Raw genomic sequence first — 26243 nt, 5'->3', positions numbered from 1 at the left:
TCTGTACCCCAATGTTCATGGCAGCAATGCCACAGTCGCCAAACTGTGGAAAGAACCAAGATGCCCTTCAACGGACGAATGGATAAGGAAGATGTGGTCTATATACACGATGGAGTATTATGCCTCCATCAGAAAGGATGAATACCCAACTTTTGTGGCAACATGGACGGGACTGGAAGAGATTATGCTGAGTGAAATAAGTCAAGCAGAGAGAGTCAATTATCATATGGTTTCACTTATTTGTGGAGCATAACAAATAGCATGGAGGACATGGGGAGATGGAGAGGAGAAGGGAGTTGAGGGAAATTGGAAGGGGAGGTGAACCATGAGAGACTATGGACTCTGACAAACAACTTGAGGGTATTGAAGGGGCGGGGGGGGGGGGGGAGGTTGGGGGAACCAGGTGATGGGTATTAGGGAGGGCATGGATTGCATGGAGCACTAGGTGTGGTGCAAAAACAATTAATACTGTTACGCTGAAAAGAAATAAAAATTAAAAAAAAGAAGAAAATCAGAAATGCAATGCAGGGATGGAAAACGAGATCAGACTTTCTTAAGAGTTTACTGCTTTTCTGCTACAATAATCTGCCTAGAAATTAAAACACCAGTGCCACCTATTGGTGAAGAAGATTCTCGTTCTAAGGTTGCCCTAGATCCAAAGTAACATTTTGTAGTATACTGGCAAGAATGATGCTGATTTCTCTTACTCTGTGGAATCAGCCCGTGGCAAAATACATTTTTTTAAAGATTTTATTTATTTATTTGACAGAGGGAGATCACAAGTAGGCAGAGAGGCAGGCAGAGAGAGAGAGGAGGAAGCAGGCTCCCTGCTGAGCAGAGAGCCCGATTCAGGACTTGATCCCAGGACCCTGAGATCATGACCCGAGCTGAAGGCAGCGGCTTAACCCACTGAGCCACCCAGGCACCCAGCAAAATACATTTTTGAGCTCTGCTCAAAGTACTGAGTGAAGTGAATAGTAAATAGTCCTTCTGCAGGCTGGAAAAGTTTAGGATATATCTTAGGAGAAACAGTATTTACTAAGTACAGAACTAAGTATTTACTAAATACTTATTCAAAAAGTACAGTGTGAGGTCCCAGAAGGGAGAATTTGGAGGGACTTATTTAGCTTGTTGCTGGCTGACGGGTGGCAGAATGAGGTCCATCAAAAAGGACACATATGGAAGCGAAGCTGTAGGTGTAGCCTGAAAGGAAATTTCGCAAATCCAAGGTACCCAAGAGAGCTTTCAATCTGGCTCCAGTGGTGTTTACAATGAATAGGGTTGACAGTTAATTGTCTCAAGTGGTAAGCCAGGTGCACTCTTTTGAGACGTATGAATGCTATTAGAATAGGAACACCTCCCTTCTTGAAAGCAGACAGTGCTTGCAGTCAAAGCCTTCTGTGACTCCCTCCTCAAAAGTAGAAGATCCAGATCTATCCAAAGAAATGAAAATGTTATTTAATGCACCAGCAGAGAACTGAAAACTGTGAGCAGTTAACTAAGCAGGCTAAAATAGAGACCAAATGGCAGCTGTCCACTGGTTGTCCTGAAATTTTTACCTTTGTATTTATTTTAAAAGAAGCCCAAAATGAAGTCTAACCTAAACATAACAATCGCTTAAAGTGGGTTATTATTCCTGTTGATGGTGAAGAGATGGGTGCTTCCTAAGGTCACACAGCTTTAAAGTGGTAGAGCTGGAATTTGGATCCAAGTGGACTGATTTTGGAGCCCATTTTCTGGAACTAAAACATTAGACTGTTACTTATATTCTGCTCTACTTGAGTTAACAGCCCCTGGTCTTTGGTAAATTGCTGGTACCATGCACGATGACTGATTTTTATTATTTTAAGCACAGTCCAACATAGACTACCTTGTTTCCACTTCAAGATCAGAAGGGTTTCTCATAACTCATTTTGCCTTTTATAACATTGTACATTTAAAATTTCATTAAGAGGATGTGTGGGTGGCTCAGTCAGTTGTGTCTGCCTTCAGTTCTGGTCATGATCTCAGGGTCCTGGGATTGAGCCCAGCATCGGGCTTCCTGCTCAGTAGGGAGCCTGCTTCTCCCTCTGCTTGCCAGTCCCCCTACTTGTGTTCCCTCTCACCATCTCTCTGACAAATAAATAAAATCTTTAAAAAAATAAAATAAAAATTCACTAAATACTTTGAAATTCTAGTCTTTTATTTTTTGAATTACACCCAATCACTTGTCACGTTTAGGTGTGCTCAACATAGGACATAAATATTATAAAAGTTTGTAATGATTCAAACATTCACCTAAGAATATAACAATTTGTTTCTTTGTGTCTGAGTATCTCAGCTCAAAAATGTGAATAAAATGCACTATGATGCGCTTGCATGATAATTATAAATAATACCCATTTCTTCTCATATCATCTTAGTATGCCACTTAACTGATTCAGTGTCATAAAAGTGATGTAAAGGGAGCTCAGACTAAACATGGAAGAGAGAAGTGCACTAACATTTGTAAATCAAAGCTTTTTCTGATTGTATTTCTTATTCGGAAATAAGTCAACAAGATTCCCCATTTAAAGAATCCCCATGTGTTCAGAATGTACATTACTATCACTTGTGTTTTTAAGTACCGTGAATCTAGTTTGGTACCTCTTCTAGCAGAGATAAGCATGGAATCAGGAGCCTATATCACCAAGGGGAAATGTGTCATACAAATATACTTTTTAATTCTTTTCTGGCCTTGATTAAAAGTGAAGTATGGACAAGGAGTCTTTCACAGAGGGAAAGCAATTTCCCAATCTCCTCAGCCCTGAATATCTTTTCTTTATTTAGATGCTAGGCTGCAAAGTATTTTCTCTTTCCTAAGATGATAAGAAATACAGAATATTTACCATTCTGCATACTAAACAGAAAGCCTTGTGTTGCCTGACTGCTTAGTCTAACTCAGTGATTTTAAACAACAGTGGCTGTCACATTTATCATAAGGTTACAGAGTCTTTGTTTATTTTCCTGACATTTTGTATAGAGATAAGGGTTTTTTGTTGATTGTTTTATTATAGAGCCTTTAACTGTCCATAATGTAACTCATTAACTTCAGACTTGTTAATTAAAAACACTTCTGAAACATGTTTGTAGAAATTGCACGTTTTCATAAAACCAGTTAAAGGAAATGTTGTAAATGTTCATAAATATGCCTATCATGTATTCATTTAAGTTATGAGAGGCCTTACTGTTTTCACCCGACCCTTTCTTTTCTTTGATCTATATATAATTGTATGAATCACAAATACATACACACATATAAGGAAAACTCTGAAGTGCTGGCAGCTAAGAAGGGGAAATTAAAAACACATTTTAAAAATGATTCTAAAGAAAGACTTATTAATGTTAAAATTGGAAATAACCTCATGAACTCATGACCTTTAAAACTTAGATCTTTGATACCCTGTTGATGTGTCGTCCCACGTGCCATGTTTTGTCATGTGGAAGAATCTGACACTCATCCCTACTAAAATCTCCTGGAGAGTGGCCAATTCAATGTCTCTCCCCGATTGAAAGGAATCAGGGAAATCAAGACAGGCCTGGACATCTTTGTTGGAGCTGGAGAGTAAGGATGCTTGACACGTCACAGATGGTTGTAGAGTGTCAAAGAGAAAGGAGATGACTTACAAGGTTCCAGCTGACCAAATTGTTTTGTTCGAACATCAAAAAATAGAATAGTTTTGTGAAAATTACTATAAATTTTTAATGTGACTCAAAAGAGGTAGGCAAAAACATACATAATTCTTCATTTATATTGACAGAACATATTGTATGTTACTCAATTCAAATCATGGGTGTATGGAATGAAGGTAACTTCCAATCAAACCTAAAATATTATGTAACATCTTGTAGCCTGGGATACGTATGTTTGCAAAATTCCATTAATATAGGCAGTAAAAGATCTGTGAAGGAAATTATTTTATAAAAGTTGTGTAAGATGGGGTACCTGGGTAGCTCAGTAGGTTAAAGTCTCTGCCTTCAGCTCAGGTCATGATCCCAGGGTCCTGGATGGAGCTGCTCCTCGGGCTTTCTGTTCAGCAGGGAGCCTGCTTCCCTTCCTCTCTCTCTGCCTGCCTCTCTGCCTACTTGTGGTCTCTGTCTCTCAAATAAATAAATAAATAAAATCTTTTAAGAAAAGAAAAAAAAGTTGTGTAAGAGATCATGGTTAAAAAGGAAAAAAAGGCAAGAGTGAAATATAATATGGTAAGTTCTAAAGAGAAATGGGCCTAGAAGTTTTTATTACTATAATAAAAAGTAGCCTGGTTCCATAACCCGCTCTGCACAGTTTAATTGTCTTGAATTTTCTTCCAATTTTCTGTGTTACAATCCTTGTCTCTTCCCTGAATTCACAATTAAATTGAGATTCTGAATTTCTTTCGGATATTGCTGAATCAATCATCTTAGCTGATCTGAAGTATGACTTCTATTTCCCCTTAGTCAAGAAAAACAACTTTGTTATACAAGAAGATACAAAATGTATAAAGAGGTAATGATTTTTTAAAACTTACATTTATATTATTAACAATTTTGGGAAAGTGTAGCAATGAGTTTTTCAATTTTTATGCTTTTTAAAATTCTTTATTTTAAAAATGGTTAAGTCTGAATAGCCAAAACAATCTTGAGAAAGAAGAACAAAGCTGAGGTATCATGCTCCCTGATTTCAAACTATACTACAAAAGCTATAGTAATCAACACAATATGGTAGTGGCATAAAAATAGACACATAGATCAATGGAACAGAATAGGGAGCCCAGAAATAATCATTAATAATATATTGTCAATTAACTTATAAAAAAGGAGCCAAGAATATACAATGGGGCAGGGGCAGTATCCTCAAAAAACAGTGTTGGGAAAACTGGACAGCCACATGCAACAGAGCAAAACTGGACTTCTACCTCCCATTATACACAAAAGTCAATTCAAAATAGATTAAATATTTGAATGTAAGACTTGAAACCATAGAACTCATAGAAGAAAACATAGGAAAAATCCTCCTTGACATTGGTCTTGGCAATGATATTTTAGATTTGACACCAAAGGAAAGGCAATAAAAGCAAAAATAAACAAGTGGAACGACAACAAACTAGACAGCTTCTGTAAAGCAAAAGATACCACCAATGGAATGAAAAGGCTACCTACTGAATGGGAGAAGATATTGGCAAATCGTAACTGGTAAGGGGTCAATACCCTGAATATACAAAGAATTTACACAATTCAGCAATAAAAAAATAACCCAATTAAAAAAATGAGCAAGGGAACTGAATAGATATTTTTCCAAAGAAGACATACAAATGACCAATTAAAAAGTTGCTCTACATCACTCATCATCAAGGAAGAGCAAATCAAAATGAGATACCACTTCACATGTTAGTATGGCTATGATCAAAAAGACAAGAGATAGTAAATGTTGGTAAGGATATGGTGAAAAGGGAACACTGGTACACTTGGGGGATTGGTGGGAATGTAAATTGGTGCAGCCCCTATGGAAAACAGAATTACCATATGATCCAGCAATCTCACTTTTGTGTATATACCTAAAGGAAATGAAAAGAGGATACTAAAGAGGTAGCTGCATTCCCATGTTCATTGTAGCATTATTCATGAAAGCCAAGATAAGCAAACATCCTGAGTGTCTATCAACAGATAAATGGATAAGGAAGATATACACAATGGAATGTTATTCATCTATAAGAACAAAGGGAATCCTGCTGTTAGTGACAACATGGATGGTCACTGATGACGTGATGCTAAGTGAAATAAGCCAGTCAGAGAAAGACAAATACTGCATGATATCATGTATATGGGGATTTTTAAAAAAGTCACTCATAGAAACAGAGTAGAAAACTGGTTGCCAGAGGCTGAGGGTGAAGCAAATAGTAAAAGGCTGATAAAAAGAGTACAGACTTTCAGCTATAAGATGAAAAAGTCTGAAGATCTAATGTATAACATGGTGAGTAGAAATCATATTGAATAATTGTATTGCATAATTGAAATTGTGTAATAGTAGAACTTAAATGTTTTCACCTCTCTCTCCTACCAAAGCAAATGTTTGAGAGAATGAAATATATTAAATTTGTGATTGTAATTTTAAACATTGAATAGGGTTTGTTGGTGTTAAATATTCAGAGAAACTTAAGCTGTTTGATTTATTTATAAAAAATAAGATTTGAGGCTTAAAAACTCATTTCTAACATGTGTACTGTTAAATATTGGCTTATTTAAAACATTAATTATTGTCTAAGTACCCTTTTATACACATTCCCCCTCTTTTACACACTAAAAAAACAAATTAACAACACAAAATGCTTGAGAGCATGTAGAGCAAAAGGAACCCGCATTCATTGCTGGAAGGAATGCCAAGTTGTGGTTCCTTACAAAACAACTCTCATTGTATGATCCAGCAATTGCACTTCTTGGCTTTTACTCCAAGGAATTGAAGACTTATGTTCAACAACGTCCTGGAGACAGATGTTTCCCTTGTTCATAATCATCAAAATCTGGAAGCAACCAAGAAGTTCTTCAGTAGGCAAATGGAAAAACAAATTGTCATACATCCAGACAATGGAATATTATTTAATGCTAAAAAGAAATGATCCATCAAATTATGAACAGACCTGGAAAAAACTTAAATGCATATTACTAAGTGAAGAAAGCCAATCTGAAAATGTTACACTCTGTATGATTCCAACTATATGATATTCTGGAAAGGGCAAAATTATGGAGAAAGTATAAAGATCCATAGTTGTCAGGGTTGGATGGGGGAGAGGGGTGAATAGGTTGACCAAGAGGATTTTTAGGGCCATGAAACTACTCCATATAATACTAAAATGGTAGATACATGTCATTCTATATTTGTCCAACCCATAGAACGTATAGCATTAAAAGTAAACACTAATGTAAACCATACTCTCTTGGTGATAATGATCTATCTGTAAGGTTTTATAGGTGAGATATGCACAATACCAGGCGAGTTAGGCACAAGTCAAGATTTATTAAAGGCGCTCTCTGGCGAAGTTTCAGGGCTCAGGAGAAGGGGAGCCAGGAAAGTCACACCAGGAGAGGTGGGCACCCTCCAGCGAGGTTCCTTGACTCCGGAAAGGGGAGTCGGCGGGGGTCTTTTATTGGGCCAAGGCAGGGCATGGGCTCACATCCATATATGGTAGGGTATTTGGTGATCGGAGGGTATGGGGTGGGTGGTCCTGATACTTCTGTTTCCTGCATAGGTATGGGGTTACCTATGGAGACGTGACCTGGGCATACATCCTTTTGGTGGGAGAGTCAAGGGTTGAGGAAGAGAGGGGAGGGGGCTGGAAGATGGCGGCCTGGTGGTCATTTCTGTTGTTCCTCCTGCATTCCCTGAGCCACCGACCCAACACTATCAATGTAGTTTCATCAGTTTTAACAAATGGACCCCCTCCCCCACATTCTCCTGATAGGTAGTTGATTTGGAGTTCATTACTCATTGTTACTTCTGTATCACTTCTATCAGCATTATTTCACCTTGTATCTTCCCAGTTGTTTTTCATTGTGGCTGCTAACTTACTGTATTTCTAATTAAAGTAAATTTTTGAAATGCTTGTCAATGTCCATGGACTTCCCATGTTTTCTTATTTCACTTGAGTAAAGCTATAAGGAGGAACTTATTCTACCTAACTAGGGCCTTCCGAAACTCTCTCTATATATTTTTCTAAGAGGGCTTTTCTGTGTCTCCTATGGTGAAAATCATTCTCATCCCCCAGATTCTTGTGCTTAACAGTAAAGAGAATGGAAGGGGCATTCTTCACCAGTGTAACAACTTTCTCTATATAAAGTTTCCATCAGCAGGATTTTTATAGGGCTCTTGAAAAGTTTCCTATGTTTCCCCAGTTCCCTGGAACAGGTTAGAAATACCAAGTCCAGAAAAATTATTTGAACACATTGGGATTGTTTTTCAGGGTTTGTGATTAACAAGATCTTTTTGTAAGAGAATTTAACACTGGGCAGTTGTCTCATGTGGTTATTCCCTCCGGTTCTCTTTCTGCTCTTTATCACACTGCATCCGAGAAGATAACTAGCAGTCAATTGATTAGCGAGTAACTTAAACATTTCTCATTATACTTAATATAAAGTAATAGATCGGGCTAATGAAATAATTAAAATCACAGTAATTTACACAGCACAATTTTATCTAGAGATGCCCACTTTATTTAAATTAGAACAAGTGGACTTAATCTCATTTTTCTATGTTAAACATTCCACAAAACATTTGGAGAATACTTTATGTCCAAAAAAAAAAAAAAAAAAAAAGTAGTCTTCTGTGGTCTTGGGCGCAGGGGTAAATCTGGATGACTTCATCTGTAGTAGAAGTCAACCAGGGAATCACAGAGCAAGCCCCGCAGAGAGCTAGGAGAGCTAGGCGTGGGTGTTCTGCGGGGCCAGCCTCCTGGGTCCTCAGCTCTGCCCCTGCAACGAGGAGAAGGCAATCTCGCGCCGGGGCAAAGCCGCGCTCGCAGCAGGATGGTCCTCCTGCACCCGGTTTGGTCGCTCCAGCCAGCACCTCCAGGCGCAGCTGGATTCAAGGTGAAGAAAGTGAGTTCAGTACCTTTCCGCCCCTGGAATAGCAGTCTCAGCACACTGCGGCCCAAGTCCATGCTCTGCTTTCCATCGTCCCGACCTAGAAGTTGTGGGTTCTGTTTACCCTCAGAATCTGAATCAAGATCCGGTGTCCCGGCCCGTAGAGCCATTCTGTAGGGAGCCCCGAGGACACAGTCCGAGGATCGGGTGTGCCGGGAAGTCCCTTGTGCTCGCACTCGCTTTGTGTCCTGGGACACCTCTGAAGTCCCCAGACGCCGCTCCGCCCCGCGTCCCCGCCCAGAGACACCGAGGCGCGCAGGTATCAGCAGCGCCCGCTAAGTACCGATTCTGTTCCAGCCGGACGCCGCCGGGACACCGCCCCACCGCCGGGTCGCGGACTTCCCAGTCAGCGCACACGCACCTGCCTCGAGACCCGCCCCTGGGAGCTTCCTTTCGGGTCCTCCGCGCCCAGACATGCGGCCAGCTAAGCCAGGAGCCCCACTGTCCACGCTTCTCCTGCTCGTTCTGGTTTTGCCCCTGCCCGGGGCCCACGGGAGGCCCCGGAGTGGCAGGGGAGCATATGCCGCGGAGCAAGAACCCAAGTCGTGGCTTTTCCTCCCCGCGGCCAGAGCCGGCCGGGCACCCAGCGCCTCACGGAGCGCCGGTAAGCAGTCCTTTGCTCTGATGCAGGGATTTAAGAAGGCGGAATTAAGCAGAGCAGAGAACAGACCATCTCTAAAGATAACCGGTTTTCAGGAAAAGAGGTAATGAGTTTATTAGATTTAGCACTGTTGAGATTTAAGTAGCAAAAAACCCCGTCTCGCAAAGGAACTGGAGTGTTGTGTCCCTTCCTTGGTGAAGAAGCCCGTTTCAGGAGGCTGGTGGAGCAGCTGAAACCCATGGGGCTCAACCCCAGCTGGTCCAGGCAGAGTGCACAGGTTCTGTATCTGACAGTGCCTCATTCTGGGTCTTCCTGGGTTTTGAGCATTCAGTGAGCATTGCCTGAGCACACAGACACAGCCTGAACAGACTCAGGAATGCCCCCTTTGCTTTCCCCTTCAAGTTGGCCTCAGGGGATGGTTAAAGAACCGCTAATTTTGAGCGGGCTGAGTTGGCTCTTGTTCACACAGACCTTCCCTAGGTTGGGCTCCTAAATCAGCTCTGGGCACTCAGGTCCCTGTCTACTTAGATGCTGAAGGAGGGGAGGAGGGAAAAATGAGGGAGAAAAAAAATAGCCAATATAGGGGTCCTGAGATGCCCCAAGGTAGAGAAGTCCAGTATGATTGGGAAATGCGAAAATCATAGGGCACAATGAGGTCAGAGGGGGCAGTCAAGAGTGCAGGGTACCAGGGCAGGAAGAAAGGTAGTAAGCAAGGAATAGAGAAGCTTTGAACACCTGTCTCTGTTTAGAGCTTGTGCCATACAGAGCCAGGTAGAGCCACGGGCTAGGCTTGGAGCAGAAGTGACCCTCTTTGGGGCCATCTGCTTGCCTGGGGACCAGCCCAGTTGGCTGCCTTGCTGTCACCTCATAACTCTCTTGCCTCACATTTCACTTTTAATAAAGCAAAGAGGGATTACTTAGTATCATTTTTCTTCCGTAGTGGTTGTGATAGAAATACATATTTATTTCCTCCACAAACTTTCACTGAGTGCCTATTACATGCCAGGCTGAGACCACCTACTGAAGCAGGCAGCCAGATGTCTGTGCTCTGTCACATTCTGGGTGTGGAGGGAGAAAGGCTGTGCACAGGTAAAGCCAGAGAGGAAGCAGAGGGAGGTGTTGGCCAGGGCCTCAGAAGCTGAGGTGGGTTGTTGAGCTTCTGGTGCTGGGCCAGGGCAGAGATTTCCAGGGTGACTAGCAAGCCCAGAGTTCTCAGGAGGGGAGGGGAGGCTCTGGGGGTGACTACAGCAGTGGTGTCACATCCTTCATGTATATGGACTTGAAATTATTGTGAGCCTAAATATTTATCTCTGTTAAGAGTTCAGAAATAGCTAAAGTAAAACCAAAGAATGGCCAAAATAGTAATTAGTAAAAGTTTATTGGGGATGCACCAAAAAGAGTTTGCATGCCAGGCGCTTTGTTGTTATAAAGCAGCCTATATAGTGAGAAAGCAGTGACCATTTATTCTTCATAGTGATTGATTATAGCATTACAATTAAGTGCTTGGGAATTGGTTGGTAGTTACCTGATACTGACATTGGCAAACAGTTTAAGTTTTGCTTATGAGTTTTAGAGGCATAAGCAAGAGATGACCCAGGTCAAGTTAGCCTTACAAAATAAGCTAAATGAAGCTTTGCTTGTATGACAAAACTGACTTGATCTGCTCAGAGAATTTTCTTCCTTTCTTTCTCTCTCTCTCTCTCTTTTTTTAATATTTTATTTATTTATTTGACAGAGAGAGACACAGTGAGAGAGGGAACACAAGCAAGGGGAGTGGGAAAGGGAGAAGCAGGCTTCCCAAGGAGCAGAGAGGCCAATGTGGGACTCGATCCCAGGACCCTGGGATCATGACCTTAGCTGAAGGTAGATACTTAACCGACTGAGCCACCCAAGCGCCCTGCTCAGAGAATTTTCAAGGCTGGTCTTCATTTGGTTTTGATTTTAACATCTCAGAGAAGGAGATGTTACTTTGGAATGAAAAAGAATGGGGGAAAGGCCCAAACTACAGACATATTAATGTTAACACAGTATTTCAGACCAATTTCATTTCACAGATCTTTTCTCCCCAGTCACAGATTTACAGTGGTGTTTCCTGGTTTTCTAAGAAGGCTCTAACTTCTCTTGGATGCAGGACGTTCCAGTCCTATTGTGACTTGCCCCTCTGCCTTCTGTGGTTCTCCGGACACCACAGAGGGCACCCTGTACCAGCCACACTGATTCAGACACAGATTCAGACTGTTCCTTACAGATACCAGCCGGTTCTTTGCCTCTGCTACTTTGGAGCCTCCAAGAATGTGCTTCTCTCATCTCTCCGAATTCTGTCTATCCTCCTTGGCTCTGTTACTTTCTGGTATCTTTGTTCCGTGTTCAAAAATATGGAAATCCTGAATTTACTTTGCAACCATCCCCACAGTTCTGATGGAACTTGGGTGTGCATAACTGTGTTACAACCTAAATCCCTTCTATTTCCAGTCTGTTACTATTATAGCTGCTCACTTAGCTAGACCTATCAGCTGAGTAAAATTTCTTCCACAAGAATAATAAAAATAATTTTCCTTATTCTGCATATCACCAAGAAGGAAGTACAGTGGGTTTTTGTTTTTGTTGTTTTGCAGATGAGTAAAATATTTAACATATTTTATTTGCAAAGTTACTGGAAGGTGTTTGTTTCACTGAAAAACAATAATACGAGAAAAAGTCAAGAAGCAAAGGTGATGTGTGATATTTTGCTAAGCACTTGGGAAGTGTTATCACTAGAACACTCATTATGAGGAGCCAGAGTGAGCTCACATGAATGAACTTCTGCCCTTCAGAGTATTTCTGAGTGGTGACTGTTGTAGGATATCATTCACCTAGCTGCTAAGGGGAAATTCTGAGTGGAAGTTGATAGGATCACATATGATGGCTCCTCCTCTTTCCTTGGAATGGTACAGTCCTAGGAGTCTGCCTTTCAATCATAAAATTGGCAAGAAAAACTAGGATTTTAAAAATTCCTTTATAATCTTTCCCCTTCCTTTGGACTTCATTTTTATAGCTATAAATAAGCTTTAAAGTGTTCCGATTTCTAGGATCTTTGTTGCCATGCAGAAGACAGAAAGTGATGGCTAGGTCATTGGTTCAAAGTCTGTGTTCCCCTCCTGTGTGTGCTATTGAAGAAAACATCATTGAGCTCCTGGGTGGTTCACTCGGTTAACTGGCTGCCTCGGACTCAGGTCATGATCCCAGGGTTTTGGGATCAAGTCCTGCAGAGTCTCCCTCGGCCACTCCCGTTGCTTGTGCTTTCTCTCTTTCATACAAATAAATAAAATAATAATAAAAAAAAAAGAACATCACTGAAGTGGGAAGTAACATGTCTTGGAGTTTAGCCATTTATTACAACTCTATTTCTCTGTCAACATAAGCTACCAGGAAATAGTAGTGAAAACATTATATCATGTTTGAAAGTGTATAGTTTTATACATATTAATAAAATTAAAATATTATTAAAATAGGATTTATCTGGAATTATTGTCAACCTCATTGGTTAGATTATCTCATTCAGTAATGATTTTTTCCCCTTTAAACACAAGACAGAATTTTTCTTCTCCTACAACTTTCCTCATATTGTGACTTGTATTAGTTTATGCATATAATATGTATAAAATATATACATAGATTATATTTGTATAGTATAATATTATACTATCTGGATATAAACCTCTTGCAGTTGGAACTGAGGACTACCCAGTTTTTAATGCCCTGTAGGCTATTAAATTCATTAGATGCAATTGACTTTTAGGAGAACATTTTTTCTTTGGAACTGAAATTTTGAAATGGAAAAAATTTTTAATTAACTTTAAAAGTAAAAGAATTGATTTTTTATTTGCCCTCAAAGGCTGATTAGAACTTATGATTTAATCTGTGCCATTTCTGAGTCATGAGCTCATTTCTTAGCATTTATGACCAAGTTTAGACAACACAACATCTGCTGCCCTTAATGCCTTCTAGGGCAGTGGATCTTCGAATGAGGCCATATACCTCGGAAGCAACTGCGAGGCAAGTTTTTGAATGTAATTATCGTGTTCACCTTGGATATCCTAAATCTCTGAGTATAGCCCATGCCTCGGCATCAAAAAGCTCTTGGCAGATTCTTGTGTAATTGAATTTTTGGAATTACCAGAGATTTTTAATTGAGGACAGTGGGGAGGAGAAAAGTGGTATATCAGAATCTTCTGGGACGTTTCTTTGAGACAGAGACAATTCCTGACTGGTCTCCACAACCCTAGCCACACTTTTCTTTCCATAGCTCTCTGTCCACCCTTTATCCCCACATGTACCCACAGCACCATAGCTTTATTTTCCCATGAGTCTGAATGATGATCTGTGAAAAAAAAAAAAAGTCTTCCTTGGTCTGCCAGCCTCGGGAGCATCGCCATTCAATACTTGTTAGAGAAGCACTATGCAAGAACTATGAATCTTAAAAAAAAAAAAAAAAAAGTGGGGGTGCGCCTGGGTGATTCAGTTTGTTAAGCGACTGCCTTCAGCTCAGGTCGTGATTCTGGAGTCCCAGGATTGAGTCCCACATCGGGTTCCCAGATCCACGGGAAGTCTGCTTCTCCCTCTGACCCTCTCCCCACTCATGCTCTCTCTCACTCTTTCTCAAATGAATAAAAACAAAATCTTTAAAAAATAAAGAACTATGAAGACCTGTGGTATGTAGAGCTTTATGTAAACCTATTAGCCAAACTTTCTCACGCCACCCCTTCTTTCTCTCTCTTTCTTTTCTCTCTTCTTCCTGTCTGTTCCCCCCTTCCTCCTTCTTTCTCTCTTTTTTAAAATCTAGCATTTATTTGCATCGCACAGTACTGGTTTTGAAGGAGTCCAATTCTGGTAACATTGTATTGGCCACCGCATTCAGCGTAGCTTTACCTCAGCACCTGGGGATTCCGGGGGAAAGCCCAGCACATAGTAAAATGACACAGAACAAGGAAAGGTGACTTGAGGGCAGAACGGTGGGAAGGGGCCACTTATCAGACTGCTAGTACCTCTCCTCAGGCCTCCCTCTTCCCTGAGACACAACCATATTGGAATTAGGCCAATTAATAACCCCACAGTGGCTTGTAAGTGTTCAAGTGAAAGGAAGAGTCACAGCTCTGTCACTTTAAATTGAAAGTCAGAAATGATTAAGCTTAGTGAGGAGGATACATCAGAAGCTGAGATAAGCCAAAAGCTAGGCCTCTTGCAGCAGTCAGCCAAGATGTGAATGCAAAGGAAAGGGGCACCTTTCCTTAAGAATCTGCCTTCAGCTCAGGTCATGATCCCCAGGTCCTGGGATCAAGCCTCATGTCAGGCTCTCTGCTCAGTCTGTTTCTTCCTCTCCCTGTAGCCCTGCCTGCTTGTGCACTCTCTCTCTCTATCAAATAAATAAATAATGCAAAGGAAGAGTTCTTGAAGGAAATTACCTTCTTGAAGGAAAGCACCACTGCAGTGAACACACGAATGGTAAGAAAGCGAAACAGCCTTATTTTTCATATGGAGAAAGTTTTAATGATATGGATAGAAAACCACACCAGGCAAAACAGCCCCAGGCCAATGCCTAATCCAGAGCAGGGCTCTAACTCTCTTCAATTCTGTGGAGGCTGAGAGAGGTAAAAAAGCTGCAAAAGAAAAGTCTGAAGCTAGCAGAGGTGGGTTCATGAGATTTAAGGAAAGAAGCTGTCTGCATAATATCAAAGGGTGAGGTGAAGCAGCAAGTAGTGATATAGAAGCTAAACAAGTTCTCCAGAAGATCTAGTTCAGATCATTAGTGAAGGTGCCTACACTAAACAACAGATTTTTAGTGTAGATGAAACAGCCTTCTGAAGAAGATGGAAGAAGATGCCATCTGAGACTTCCATAGCTAGAGAAAAGTCAAAGCTTCAAAGGACAGGTCGACTCTCTTGTTAGGGGCTAACGCAGATGGTGACTTTAAATGGAAGTGAATGCTCCTCTACCACTGCGAAAATCCTGGGCCCCTTGTGAATTATGCTGTGCTCTAGAAATGGAAAAACAAAACTCAGATGAGAGCACATCTGTTCACACATCTGACAGTGTACCTGAAATCTGATGGAGACCATCAGCAGCCATTAACACTGAGGCACTGAGGCAAGGCCCTCCACCAGCAAAGTGATGAAAACTTGCTGAAAGCTCAGATGATGATATAATTTGCAGCTGAAATAACATTAGGCCTCCCCAAAGGTTACATACAAAGAGGTTAATCTCTTTATTTAAAAATCTCAAACTCTAATAAGAGGTATGATGTAAAATCATATTTACAAATACATACTTTTTATGTAATTTTATAAGAACATGTAATTTTAGAAGAACAGAAGAGAGTACATGCTTTATGAGAGTGTATTTTTTAAAAAAAGATTTTACTTATTTGAGAAAGAGTGAGTATGAGAGAGAGAATGAGGAGGGGGAAGGAGAGGGAGAAGCAGATTCCTAGCTGAGCAGGGAGCTGATGCGGACTCAGTCCTGGGACCCTGTGTTCATGACCCGCTGAAGGCAGACACTTAACTGACTGAGCCATCCAGGCTCCCCATGACTATATATTTAAAAAAACCTAAAAGTATTTTTTAAAGATATTGCTTGCTTGAATATGTTTGTCATCAGCTTCTCCCTTCAAATATTTAATAAATTTCCATGTTTTTCAAATACCCATATTTCCCATGAGCAATTTTCTGAACATTGATATAATAGGGTTAGTTTTCATTTTTGAAAATGGAACTGTTTTTATACATTTACAATAGTTGTGTCATCTCTAAATAAAGAAAGTGATAATTCAAGGAACTATATAGCAAACGTTTCAATTTAGGTATCGAAAAATGCTAGCTTAAAACAAAATGAAGGAATGCCCCTCAGTACCTAATAAGGTGCAAAGGATCAATTAACGTGGTTTTGTAAAGAATCAATCAAGTCCGAGCAATTATCTTTATGGTAAGATACTAACTTATATGCAGGTAAAACTGAACACTAAACGTTTTCTATTATTTTGTTTTCTATTTGTTCTGGCTTCTGACTTTTTTATTATTCCATATGATCTCTGGTCATTTAAACATTTTTTAAAATTCCAGTTACTTCATAGGGTAGCTCTATTTTTAGCTTTTTGAGGAACCTCCATACTGTTTTCCACAGTGGCTGCACAAGCTTGCATTCCCACCAGCAGTATAGAAAGGTTCCTCTTTCTCTGCATCCTTGCCAACATCTGTTTTCCTGACTTGTTAGTTTTAAACATTCTGACCTGTGTGACATGATATCTCATTATAGAACTAGAGGGTATTGTATTAAGTGAAATAAGTCAATCAGAGAAAGACAATTATCATATGATCTCATTCATATGTGGAATTTAAGAAGCAAAACAGTGGATCATAGAAGGGAGGAAAAAATAAAACAAGACGAAATCAGAGGAGGAGACAAACCATAAGAGACTCTTAATCATAGGAAACAAACTGAGGGTTACTGGAGGGGGTCGGATGGGGGGATGGGGTAACTGGGTGATGGACATGACGGAGTGCATGTGATGTAATGATCACTGGGTGTTATATAAGACTGATGAATCACTGAACTCTACCTTTGAAACTAATAATACATTGTATATTAATTAGTTGAATTTAAATTTTAAAAAGGATGCAAAAAAATTTTAAAAAGGTCGTCAGACTGTCAAAAAAGTAAAATATATACATACTCCTTTTGTATTCCTCAATATGCTAACTAAAGAATATATTTCTAAAAAAAATTCCAGTTAGTTAATATACAGTGTAATAATAGTTTCAGGTATGCAATATAGTGATCCAACATTTCCATACACCACCTCATGCTCATCACAGCACCTGCTCTCCATCTCATTACCAGAGGGGTTACCTCCCCTCTGGTAGCCATCAGTTTGTTCTCTATAGTGAAGAGTCTGTTTTTTGGTTTGCCTCCCTCTCTTTTTTCCTCTCTGCTCATTTGTTTTTTCTTAAATTTCACATATGAGTGAAGTCATACAGTACTTGTCACACTGAATAAAAATATGAAACACTTCATGAATTTGCTTTTTAAATTTCACATATGAGTGAAATCATACAGTATTTGTCACTCTCTGACTTAATAAAAATATGAAACACTTCATGAAATTGTTTGTCATCCTTGTTAATCTTCTCTGTACTGTCCCAGTTTTAATATAAATGCTGCAGGAGCCTCTGCCTTGGACTCAGATCATGATGCCAGGGTCCTGGGATCAAGTCCCGTGTCGCATCGGGACTCTCTGCTTGGCAGGAAGCCTGTGTCCCCCTCTCTCTCTGCCTGCCTCTCTGCCTACTTGTGATCTCTGTCAAATGAATAAATAAAATCTTTAAAAATATATGTATAGGGGCACCTGGATGGCTCAGTGGGTTAAAGCCTCTGCTTTTGGCTCAGGTCATGATCCCAGAGTCTTGGGATCGAGCCCCACATCGGGCTCTCTGCTCAGCAGGGAGCCTGCTTCCCCCTCTCTCTCTGCCTGCCTCTCTGCCTACTTGTGATCTCTCTCTGTCAAATAAATAAATAAAATCTTTTAAAAATAAATAAATAAATGAATGAAAAACCTAGTCACCCTCGAAGGGTGATAGTTCAAAAAATACATATATGTATATGCTGCAGATAAGAGCACGATCTCTGCTCATTTTGAACATGAGAAGTAGGAATGAGAGATAAGCCTGTCAGCATTTATATACACACATGTATATGCAAATCTTCATAAAAGATTTATAAAAGGTTTATCAAAGATTAATAAAATCTTCAAATTTCTTCATAAAAATATTATTGTAAACAAAATTGATAATAGTGGCAGTTGGCAGCTGTTTTGGTTAAATAATAACTAGAAATTTTCACAAATTAGAGTAGTGAGATAGTAATTTGGGGGATACTTGTCATGCATTATGAGGAGATCCTTTTGTTTTTAATCCATCCATGTATATAATCTTTTATACCTTGTTGTTAGATACCAGAAGAATGAAGCATGCATTTGAGACTTGTGCTGTACAACATGGTAGCCTACTCAATTCATGTGCCTATCAAGCATTCGCAGTGTGGCTTGTCCAAGTTGAGATGTGCCATAATTGTTAAATACACTGCAGATTTTGAAAGCAGTATAAAAAAATGTAAAATATCTTAATATTTTTAAAGCAGGGAATATATGTTGAAAGGATAACATTTAGAATATTGGGTTAAGCAAAATAAATTATTAAATACATTTTACCTATTTTTTACTTTTTAAGGTGTGGCTACTAAAAACTTTGAAATCACATATGTGACTTATATTTCTGTAATGGAGATTGCTTTCTTTTTTTTTTTTAAGATTTTATTTATTTATTTGACAAAGATCACAAGTAGGCAGAAAGGCAGGTAGAGAGAGTGAGAGGGAAGCAGGCTCCCTGCCGAGCAGAGAGCCTGATGTGGGACTCGATCCCAGGACCCTGAGATCATGACCTGAGCCGAAGGCAGTGGCTTAACCCACTGAGCCACCCAGGTGCCCTGAAGATTGCTTTTTAAGACCATTTTCCATAAGATATCAATCAACTAATCTTTTGTGGTGTGATACTCTTCTATTTGATTTCTCAAGTAGTATTTTGTTGATCCAAAATTATCATAGGTGCATCCTAACATTAAATACAAATTCAGTTTCAATCAACTAGTTTTTTTTTTTTTTAAGATTTGATTTATATACTCGACAGAGAGAGAGAGATCACAAGCAGGCAGAGAGGCTGGTGGGGGGGTGGGGGGAAGCAGGCTCCCTGCTGAGCAGAGACCCCTCCCAATGCAGGTCTTGATCTCAGGACCCTGAGATTATGACCTGAGCTGAAGGCAGAGGCCTAACCCACTGAGCCACCCAGGTGCCCCAAAATCAACTAGGTTTTTTTTTTTTTTTAATTGAAAAAGTAATACAGATTTATGTTCAAAGTTAAAATTAATAATAAATATGTATTGAAAAATACCTCTTTTCTCCCACCCCCAGAATCTTACTTCTTGCCTTTCTGCAGTCACCATTACAGTTTTAGTACAAATAGGAGTGTGCTACCAAGCAGACATTGGCAAACTTTTTCTAGAAATGGCCAGATAGTAAATATTTTGGTTTTGTGGACTCTCTGATCTCTGCAGAAAGCACTCAATTTTGCATTATAGCACGAAAGCAGGCATAGACCACATGTGACCAAATTAGTATGGCTGTGTTCCAATAAAGCTTTATATGCGAAAATAGGCATAGGGCAGAATTTGACACCTGACACTAGTGCTGTTCATTGGAAATACAATAGCTTATCTCTAAACCTTTTGACTTATGTGTGTGTATCTTGTTCCTCCATACTGGGCATTATGATCTTTTAAGAGTGAATCTTGACTATGTCATCCCCTTGCCTAATCTTTGACTTCTCATCACTCGTAGAATTAAGGACAAAGTTTATAAAGGACTATAAGGGCATCTATGTCTGCTGCTTACGTGTGTGTATGTATGAGAGAGAGAGAGAGAGAGAGCACAGGCATGAGTCAGGGAGGAGTGACAGAGGGAGAGGGAGGAGTAGGCTCCCTGCTGAGCAAGGAGCCCAGTGCAGGACTTGATCCCAGGACCCTGGAATCATGACTTGAGCCCAAGGAAGATCCTCAACCAACTGAGCCACTCCGAAGCCTTTGTCTGTTGCTTCAGCTGACTTTTCTCTCCCTCACCTTCTTCCTCTTTTAGCCATCCTGGACAGTTCTTAAATACCTGAAACACAGTGTCATCCTTTCCTCCTCAGAGATTTCTTTCTTCCTCCCTCCCTCCTTCCATTCCTTCCTTCTTTTTCTTTCTGCCCTTCCCTTCCCTTCCCTTCCCTTCTCTTTTCTTTTTCTTTTTTTGGGGGAGGTGCCTAAGGTGATGTTTCCATCTCTTACCTAGATATCTCTTGCTTATCACTTTAAGTGTCAACTTAAATATCACTTTTCTGTTTCATTTAAGTCAGTCTGCTTTATGTTCCTAAATTGTGTTTGTACTTTGAAATGAAAATTCAAGTGTATTTAAAGTGTGGTTTTCTTGGTGGCCTATACTGAGCTCAAGCAAGACCATGATTGTTTTCATTTGAAAGGTAACAAGCTACTTGAAGGATTATACTCTCAGCTTTTAATTCCTTAAACATTTGCCAGATGACCCATCTGCAAAGCAGTGTTGTACACCCTGCAGATGAACAAGACATTGTACCTTTCCTCAAGAAGCCACAATATTGTGGTGGAGACAGACTCATGCATTGTTCACTATCATGCTAATCTGAAAATTGCCTTTATAGAGGAAGTTAGAAAGTGTGCTATGGGAGTGTAGAAGAGGGGTGTCCTCCTGAGTGTTATCATTGTGCCAGGCCTCATCAGAGAAACACAATTATCATACGATCTCACTGATATATGGAATGTAAGAAACAAAACAGAGGATCATAGAGGAAGAAAGGAAAAAGTAAAACAAGACACAACCAGAGAGGGAGACAAACCATAAGAGGTTCTTAATCATAGGAAATCAGCTGGGGGTTGCTGGAGGGGAGGAGGGTAGAGAGATGGAGTAGCTGGGTGATGGACATTAAGGAGAGCATGTGATGTCATGAGCACCGGGTATTATATAAGACTGATGAATCACTGAACTCTACCTATGAAACCAATTAATGTTGTGTGTTAATTAATTGAATTTAAATTTAAAAATATTTAAAAAATCATAGTTGAAAATGTTTTTGGAACTAGAATTATTCATAGTCTTCGAACATGTTTTAGCCATAGAACTCCAACTGTACTCAACTAACTCAGCTCAGAAAGGGGCAGAGGAGCTACCTTGCCAGATAAATTGGGGAGTACTGACTTCCCAGGAGCCAATTTGCCACGCTTGGTTTCAGAGAGGTATTGGGGAAAGACCTGTGTTCAGTCTGGAATATAATTAATGAGAGCACCAAAATATTTATATAAAGAAATACTTATATCTTCCTATTGCTTTGTTTTTCTGGATTAGTTTGGATGGTTCATAAGTTCAGATGTTTGTTTTGTTGTCAGTGGGAGGAGAGCTCGAATCCAGCTGCACATCTGTCGCCCTAACAGTGCTGCTCCGGACTCAGAACTGGGCTGCTAGGAGCAGGGAGCTCCCTACGCAAGGAAGCACTCTTAAACACTCCTCATTAACTCTAGGATGTAAAGGGCTGTTAGAATTCCTATGTCTTCATTTTACACTACCTATCTCAACGAGGTACACAAATCAGTGTGGTCCTTCAGACTCACTTATTATGCCCCTATTAAAACTCATATGATGTTTGACAGGCACAAGAGTCAATCTATAAAAAGGACATTGCGAGTTTAAATCTGTAGCTGTCAATGAAATTGGGTTCAAAATTTTATTTGTTTCTGTTTTCTTTTCCTCTTAAAGAGTTGTGTATATTCCAAACTGTTTTTTTTTTTTTATAAATTGTGTTTTTTGCTTATAGGGAGTACAAAGTGAAGTGTGAGATGTAGTTTGATTTTTTATTTTCACTTACTTAAAATGCAAAACCCCAGGTGCCTGGGTGGTGCAGTCGGTTAAGTGTCTGCCTTTGGTTCAGCACCTGATCCCAGGATCCTAGAATCACACCCCAAATCAGGGTCCCTGCTCACCTGGGAGTCTGCTTCTCCCTCTACCCCTCCCTGTCCCCCTAACCCTCCTACTTGTGCTCACGCTGTCTCTCAATTTCTCTCTCAAAACTAAATAAAATCTTAAAAAATGCAAATCCCCTTAAAGTGGGAGTGTATCATGAACTGGAGATTATTTCACCTCATTTTTTCTGGCTGCTGTTGGGAGAGTGGGTTAGAGGAATGAGAAGACCCATCAGGGAGCTGCAGCACAGGGATAATGACCAAAGTATGATGGCTTGGGACGAGAAGAAGCAGAGTGTATGGGTCTTGGGTAATTTCTGGCATTGGAATATATAAAATTAAGTAATGGTGTGTATATAGTAGAGAAGGAAAGAGGAAAGTCAGGCATACTTTCTTGATATCTGGGTTGAGCAAAGAGTAAGGAGTGATGCCTTGTATGAGACAGGGAACATGGCGGGTGGGGGGCAGGGAACAGGTCTGGGGTCTTAGGGAAATCAGGTGTTCAGTTCTGGCTATGCACTTTTGAGAGGTCTGTAAGTTTCCCAGTTAGAGTGGTAGAGCTCTGGGTGAGGTCTGAAGCTCCAGGGAATGGTCAGAGCCAGAGATACAGATTTGGAATGAGCTGCATGAACTTCCATGAGTTCATGTGTTAGGTGGTTGTCATTATAGACTATTTATAAGGATATTTTTAATGGTGGAAATGCATCTAAGAAATTGTAATTTTTTTTCTTTTCAGAAATATTCCCAAGAGATTTGAATTTAAAAGACAAATTCATAAAACATTTCACAGGTAAGCACAAAATCTATCAGTGATACAATTAAATAAAAAGCTTGTATACAAATTACTGTTAGGCATTAGGGATATGAAGATAAATGTCTGTAAGAAGCTCAACAGTCCAGTTAGGAAAGTGGACAAATGCTATTAAATTGCACTAATAATAATATCAACCAGATCTTGGTAAATAATAGAAATGTATATATATATTTTTAGGGATGCACGGAAAGTGAATAATTTTGCCAAAAACTACCAGGAAAAGCTTGTAGGGTGCCCATTTAAGTTGGGCTCTAAAGGAGAATAACATTTTCCTGGATGAGAAGAAATTCTTTGAGAACATGGTAGCTTGGAGGCAGGACAGGTAGATGGTGTGGATACACTGTGGGGTAAGTTTAGGTAAGGGTGTGTGTGGCCACTGGACAAAAGTATGCCTCAAAAGGTAGGTTGGAGTCATACTGTGAAGAATTCTAAACGATTTATATCCTAAGGAATTTAGGTCATGCTTCTTAGGCAATGGGGGCAACAGAAGTTTTTTTTTTTTTTGAATGGGAAAAAGACAGACTTTCATATGCCATGTCTTTTTTTTTTTTTAAGGTTATTTATTTATTTGAGAGAGAGAGAGAGAATGAGAACACAAGCCTGGGGTGGGGAAGAAAAGGGAAAGAAAGTCTTAAGTAGACTAGTAGACTCTGCAGTGAGGTCCGAGCTTGACAGGGGCTCTATCTCATGACCCTGAGATTTCTACCTGAGCTGAAACCAAGAGTCAGACACTTAACTGATTGTACCACCCAGGCGTCCCCATATGCCATGTTCTAAGCACAGATGAAATACTGTCTTATGACATTCTCTTTCTTTTTATCGACTTTGCTTATCATTGGGAATCACATTATGCCTCAAGTTCTAGTAATTCATTAAATTATTGTGAATCAAGCACGACCACCTTCACCATTGCTATTGCCTGACTGCTCCTAACCATCCCAGCTGCCTTTCGCTGTTTTACATCTCAGGCCTATAAGCTGGGAAAATTATGGTTTTCCCACTTAAAGAAACCAGTGGCCATATTTAATTAATCTGAGAATGATGGTTGTGAGCTTAAACCAAGACCCACCCTAGCAAGTGTAAGGAATTTTCCAGTGTTTAGCGTTTCTAGTCACTCTGTTCACAGCACTGTGAGCCCTTCTACCACTTCCAAAACATCAGATTACAGATGTAGGGATAAGTTTTGGTGGGAATTCTCTGGGTTTGTGGCAATAAATAAGGGAAGCCTCAAGTCCCTGCTCACTTTACTACAGTCCTTGACACTAACAAGACACAAATTAATTAGAAAATGGAATTAATGTCTCTGTATATAAGCACTAATTCCTGTTATATTAAAAAAAACCCTGAAGAACAGAAAGTGGGAACGAGGATATTTATTTTTTATTCTTCACATCTACTTGATTTGGTTTGTACAATTTCTTTTTCTATCTAGAGCTTTTCCCCTCTTAATTATTCTAAAGAGTTCTTCAGAAACTGAAGTTTCCAATATGTGAAATGGTGAGAATTGGTAATGAATTCAGAGCTTTTTCACAGATTACAATTTACTACCTCCCACAGAGCTAGGGTAAGGAGAAGTATTCTCAGACAAGTTCTTTTAAGGGCATGGAAGGATGCTAAGTTACAGTTGTATTATTTCCAGCCATCAAGTACTAGCAAATTTGTTTGGAAAACATGCCGATGTTTATCATAAACGTTCTTTTCCTAATAGGGCCAGTCACATTTTCAGCTGAATGTAGCAAACATTTCCATCGACTCTATCACAACACTAGGGATTGTTCAACACCAGCTTGTAAGTAGTTTGGATAGGTTTCCTTTTTTTTTTCCATTAAAATAAAATCTTTATGCAACAATAAATGCATGCAATTTTAAACTTCAACTGTCTGCGTCTGGGGATAGACTAAACAATGTATGAGATGTTATTTATAACATTGACAGTACTTAAATGAAGGCTTGTGTGTGCTGTTGAGAGTGCAAAGAATGAAACTGAATTGTAATTGGGACTATATCCAAATCTGAAAATAGCCAGATTTCCTTAAGGACTGAAATGTTTGTCAGGATTTATGCCTTTTTTCATTTTTCAAATTCCTTGGCATGAAGTGCTCTTCATATAAATGAGAAAGAAAATAAGATGACCATGAAGAATAAGTCAAAATTTCCTCTTCAGTTATTTTAAAGTAAATAGTTTCATATCATTTATACAATGAGTGACCGATTGTTCTGAATAATTATAGCATAGTGTTTTAAATGTGGCTCTAATGAATTCTTTTGGACACTTAAGTCACCAAAGTTAGTAATTTCAAATGTAATATTTAAATGTTATTATTGAAACTGCCCAAATTGGGATCATGTGTGGTAACTCAGTTGGCTGTTTTTAAATTCCTTTCTAAACCTCAACTTCCCTTTTAAGGTGCACGGATTTTAAGCATTTTGTTTCTTTTTAACTAGATTGGTCATTTGAAGTATGTTTAATTTTACTCAGGAAGTTGAATCAGAATTGTTATAATTTTTTTCAAAAACTGCTTGTGTTCAATGACTAAGGGAAATTAATCACACTGGAATCAAAGCAAACTAAGTCGTAGCACAGCATAGTGAAGAAAGCTTACTCTTTGAACTCAAACTACTCAGTAGTTATGAGATTCTTGACATTTGGATGCTGGTTTTTCATCTCTGTCTTTAAAGTGAGGGAACAGTAACATCTACCTAATTGTGTTATGAGAATTAATGAGAAAACCCAGGTTAAGCATTTGTTGTGTTGGGTGCTTATTAAATCTTAGCTCTCATTCTCAATTAGTGATAATAATAATATGGTTTTCCCACATTTATAATAACTGTATGCATAATTTTCCCTTAAATGTTTTTTGTAGATTACAAGAGATGTGCTAGATTGCTAACAAGATTAGCAGTGAGTCCCTTGTGCTCACAGACCTAGAAGACTTTCCCTATGAGTATGTATTTATTTATTTTTCTTATTCTGTTTAATCAGCTAGCTTTCTGAAGAAATTTTGAACAATTTAGAAAGCCAGGCAGCTGATTGTAGCAACACCTAATGAACTTAATCTGTGGATTTTTCACTTAGTATTAAAGCTTTGTTTAAATGCTCAGACTGCTTTATTGAATTAATTAAAAATGCCCTCAACGGTGATTAAATTAAGTAAAATAAACAACTTTTTGGCAGCCTTACCAGTCTTGAGTGATTTTTAAAAATATTTCATCTATTGGGGTTATATTATTATTGTGCAGAAGCCTTATGCAAATAGACATTAGATGTACAAAGCTATATAAAGCTCTACCTTTTCTTAACTGGTCAAAAGATATAATAAAAGTAGCACTGGGATCTAAAATTTTGGTTTATGTAGGGTACATAACAAAAAGAAATAAGGTATTGGAAGAGTAAAGGAAAAAGCAAGGGATCAAAAATATGATGAATATGTAATCATCTGCTCTAGCTTATACTTTGCCAGAGTGAAATAGTAAGTCAGAATTTTCATTCTGACTAAATTACCCTAGGAGCCCTAGGACAATAAAGTAGTTGGATAACCTAAAAAAATATAACATTTATTTACAAAAGTAGACTCTATACAAGAAACTGAA

At 39.3% G+C, this 26243-nt stretch overlaps 1 protein-coding gene and 1 pseudogene across 1 annotated transcript; one reads left to right on the top strand and one right to left on the bottom strand.

Annotated features, from left to right (window-relative positions):
- The first annotated feature begins 9045 nt into the window (after nucleotides 1–9045).
- Nucleotides 9046–25581, top strand: ALKAL1 (ALK and LTK ligand 1). The gene is made up of 4 exons (XM_059392847.1): nucleotides 9046–9235; nucleotides 22575–22628; nucleotides 24361–24441; nucleotides 25517–25581. Exons 1-4 carry the CDS (start codon nucleotides 9046–9048, stop codon nucleotides 25579–25581), a joined length of 390 nt encoding a protein of 129 aa, XP_059248830.1.
- Nucleotides 17344–17433, bottom strand: LOC132014771 (U6 spliceosomal RNA; annotated as a pseudogene).
- Nucleotides 25582–26243: the final 662 nt, after the last annotated feature.

Source organism: Mustela nigripes, chromosome 3 (genome assembly GCF_022355385.1).
Source record: "Mustela nigripes isolate SB6536 chromosome 3, MUSNIG.SB6536, whole genome shotgun sequence".
Taxonomy (NCBI): Eukaryota; Metazoa; Chordata; class Mammalia; order Carnivora; family Mustelidae; genus Mustela; species Mustela nigripes.
The sequence above is the reverse complement of the archived record's forward strand: the minus strand, read 5'-3'. Positions and strand labels throughout refer to the sequence as shown.

Excerpts from the sequence above, each read along its gene's own strand:
- ALKAL1 (XM_059392847.1), top strand. The coding sequence starts at position 9,046 with ATGCGGCCAGCTAAGCCAGGAGCCCCACTGTCCACGCTTCTCCTGCTC. Across the intron at positions 9,236-22,574 it reads CAGCGCCTCACGGAGCGCCG|AAATATTCCCAAGAGATTTG; the intron begins GTAAGCAGTCCT and ends TTTTCTTTTCAG. Across the intron at positions 24,442-25,516 it reads GGATTGTTCAACACCAGCTT|ATTACAAGAGATGTGCTAGA; the intron begins GTAAGTAGTTTG and ends TGTTTTTTGTAG.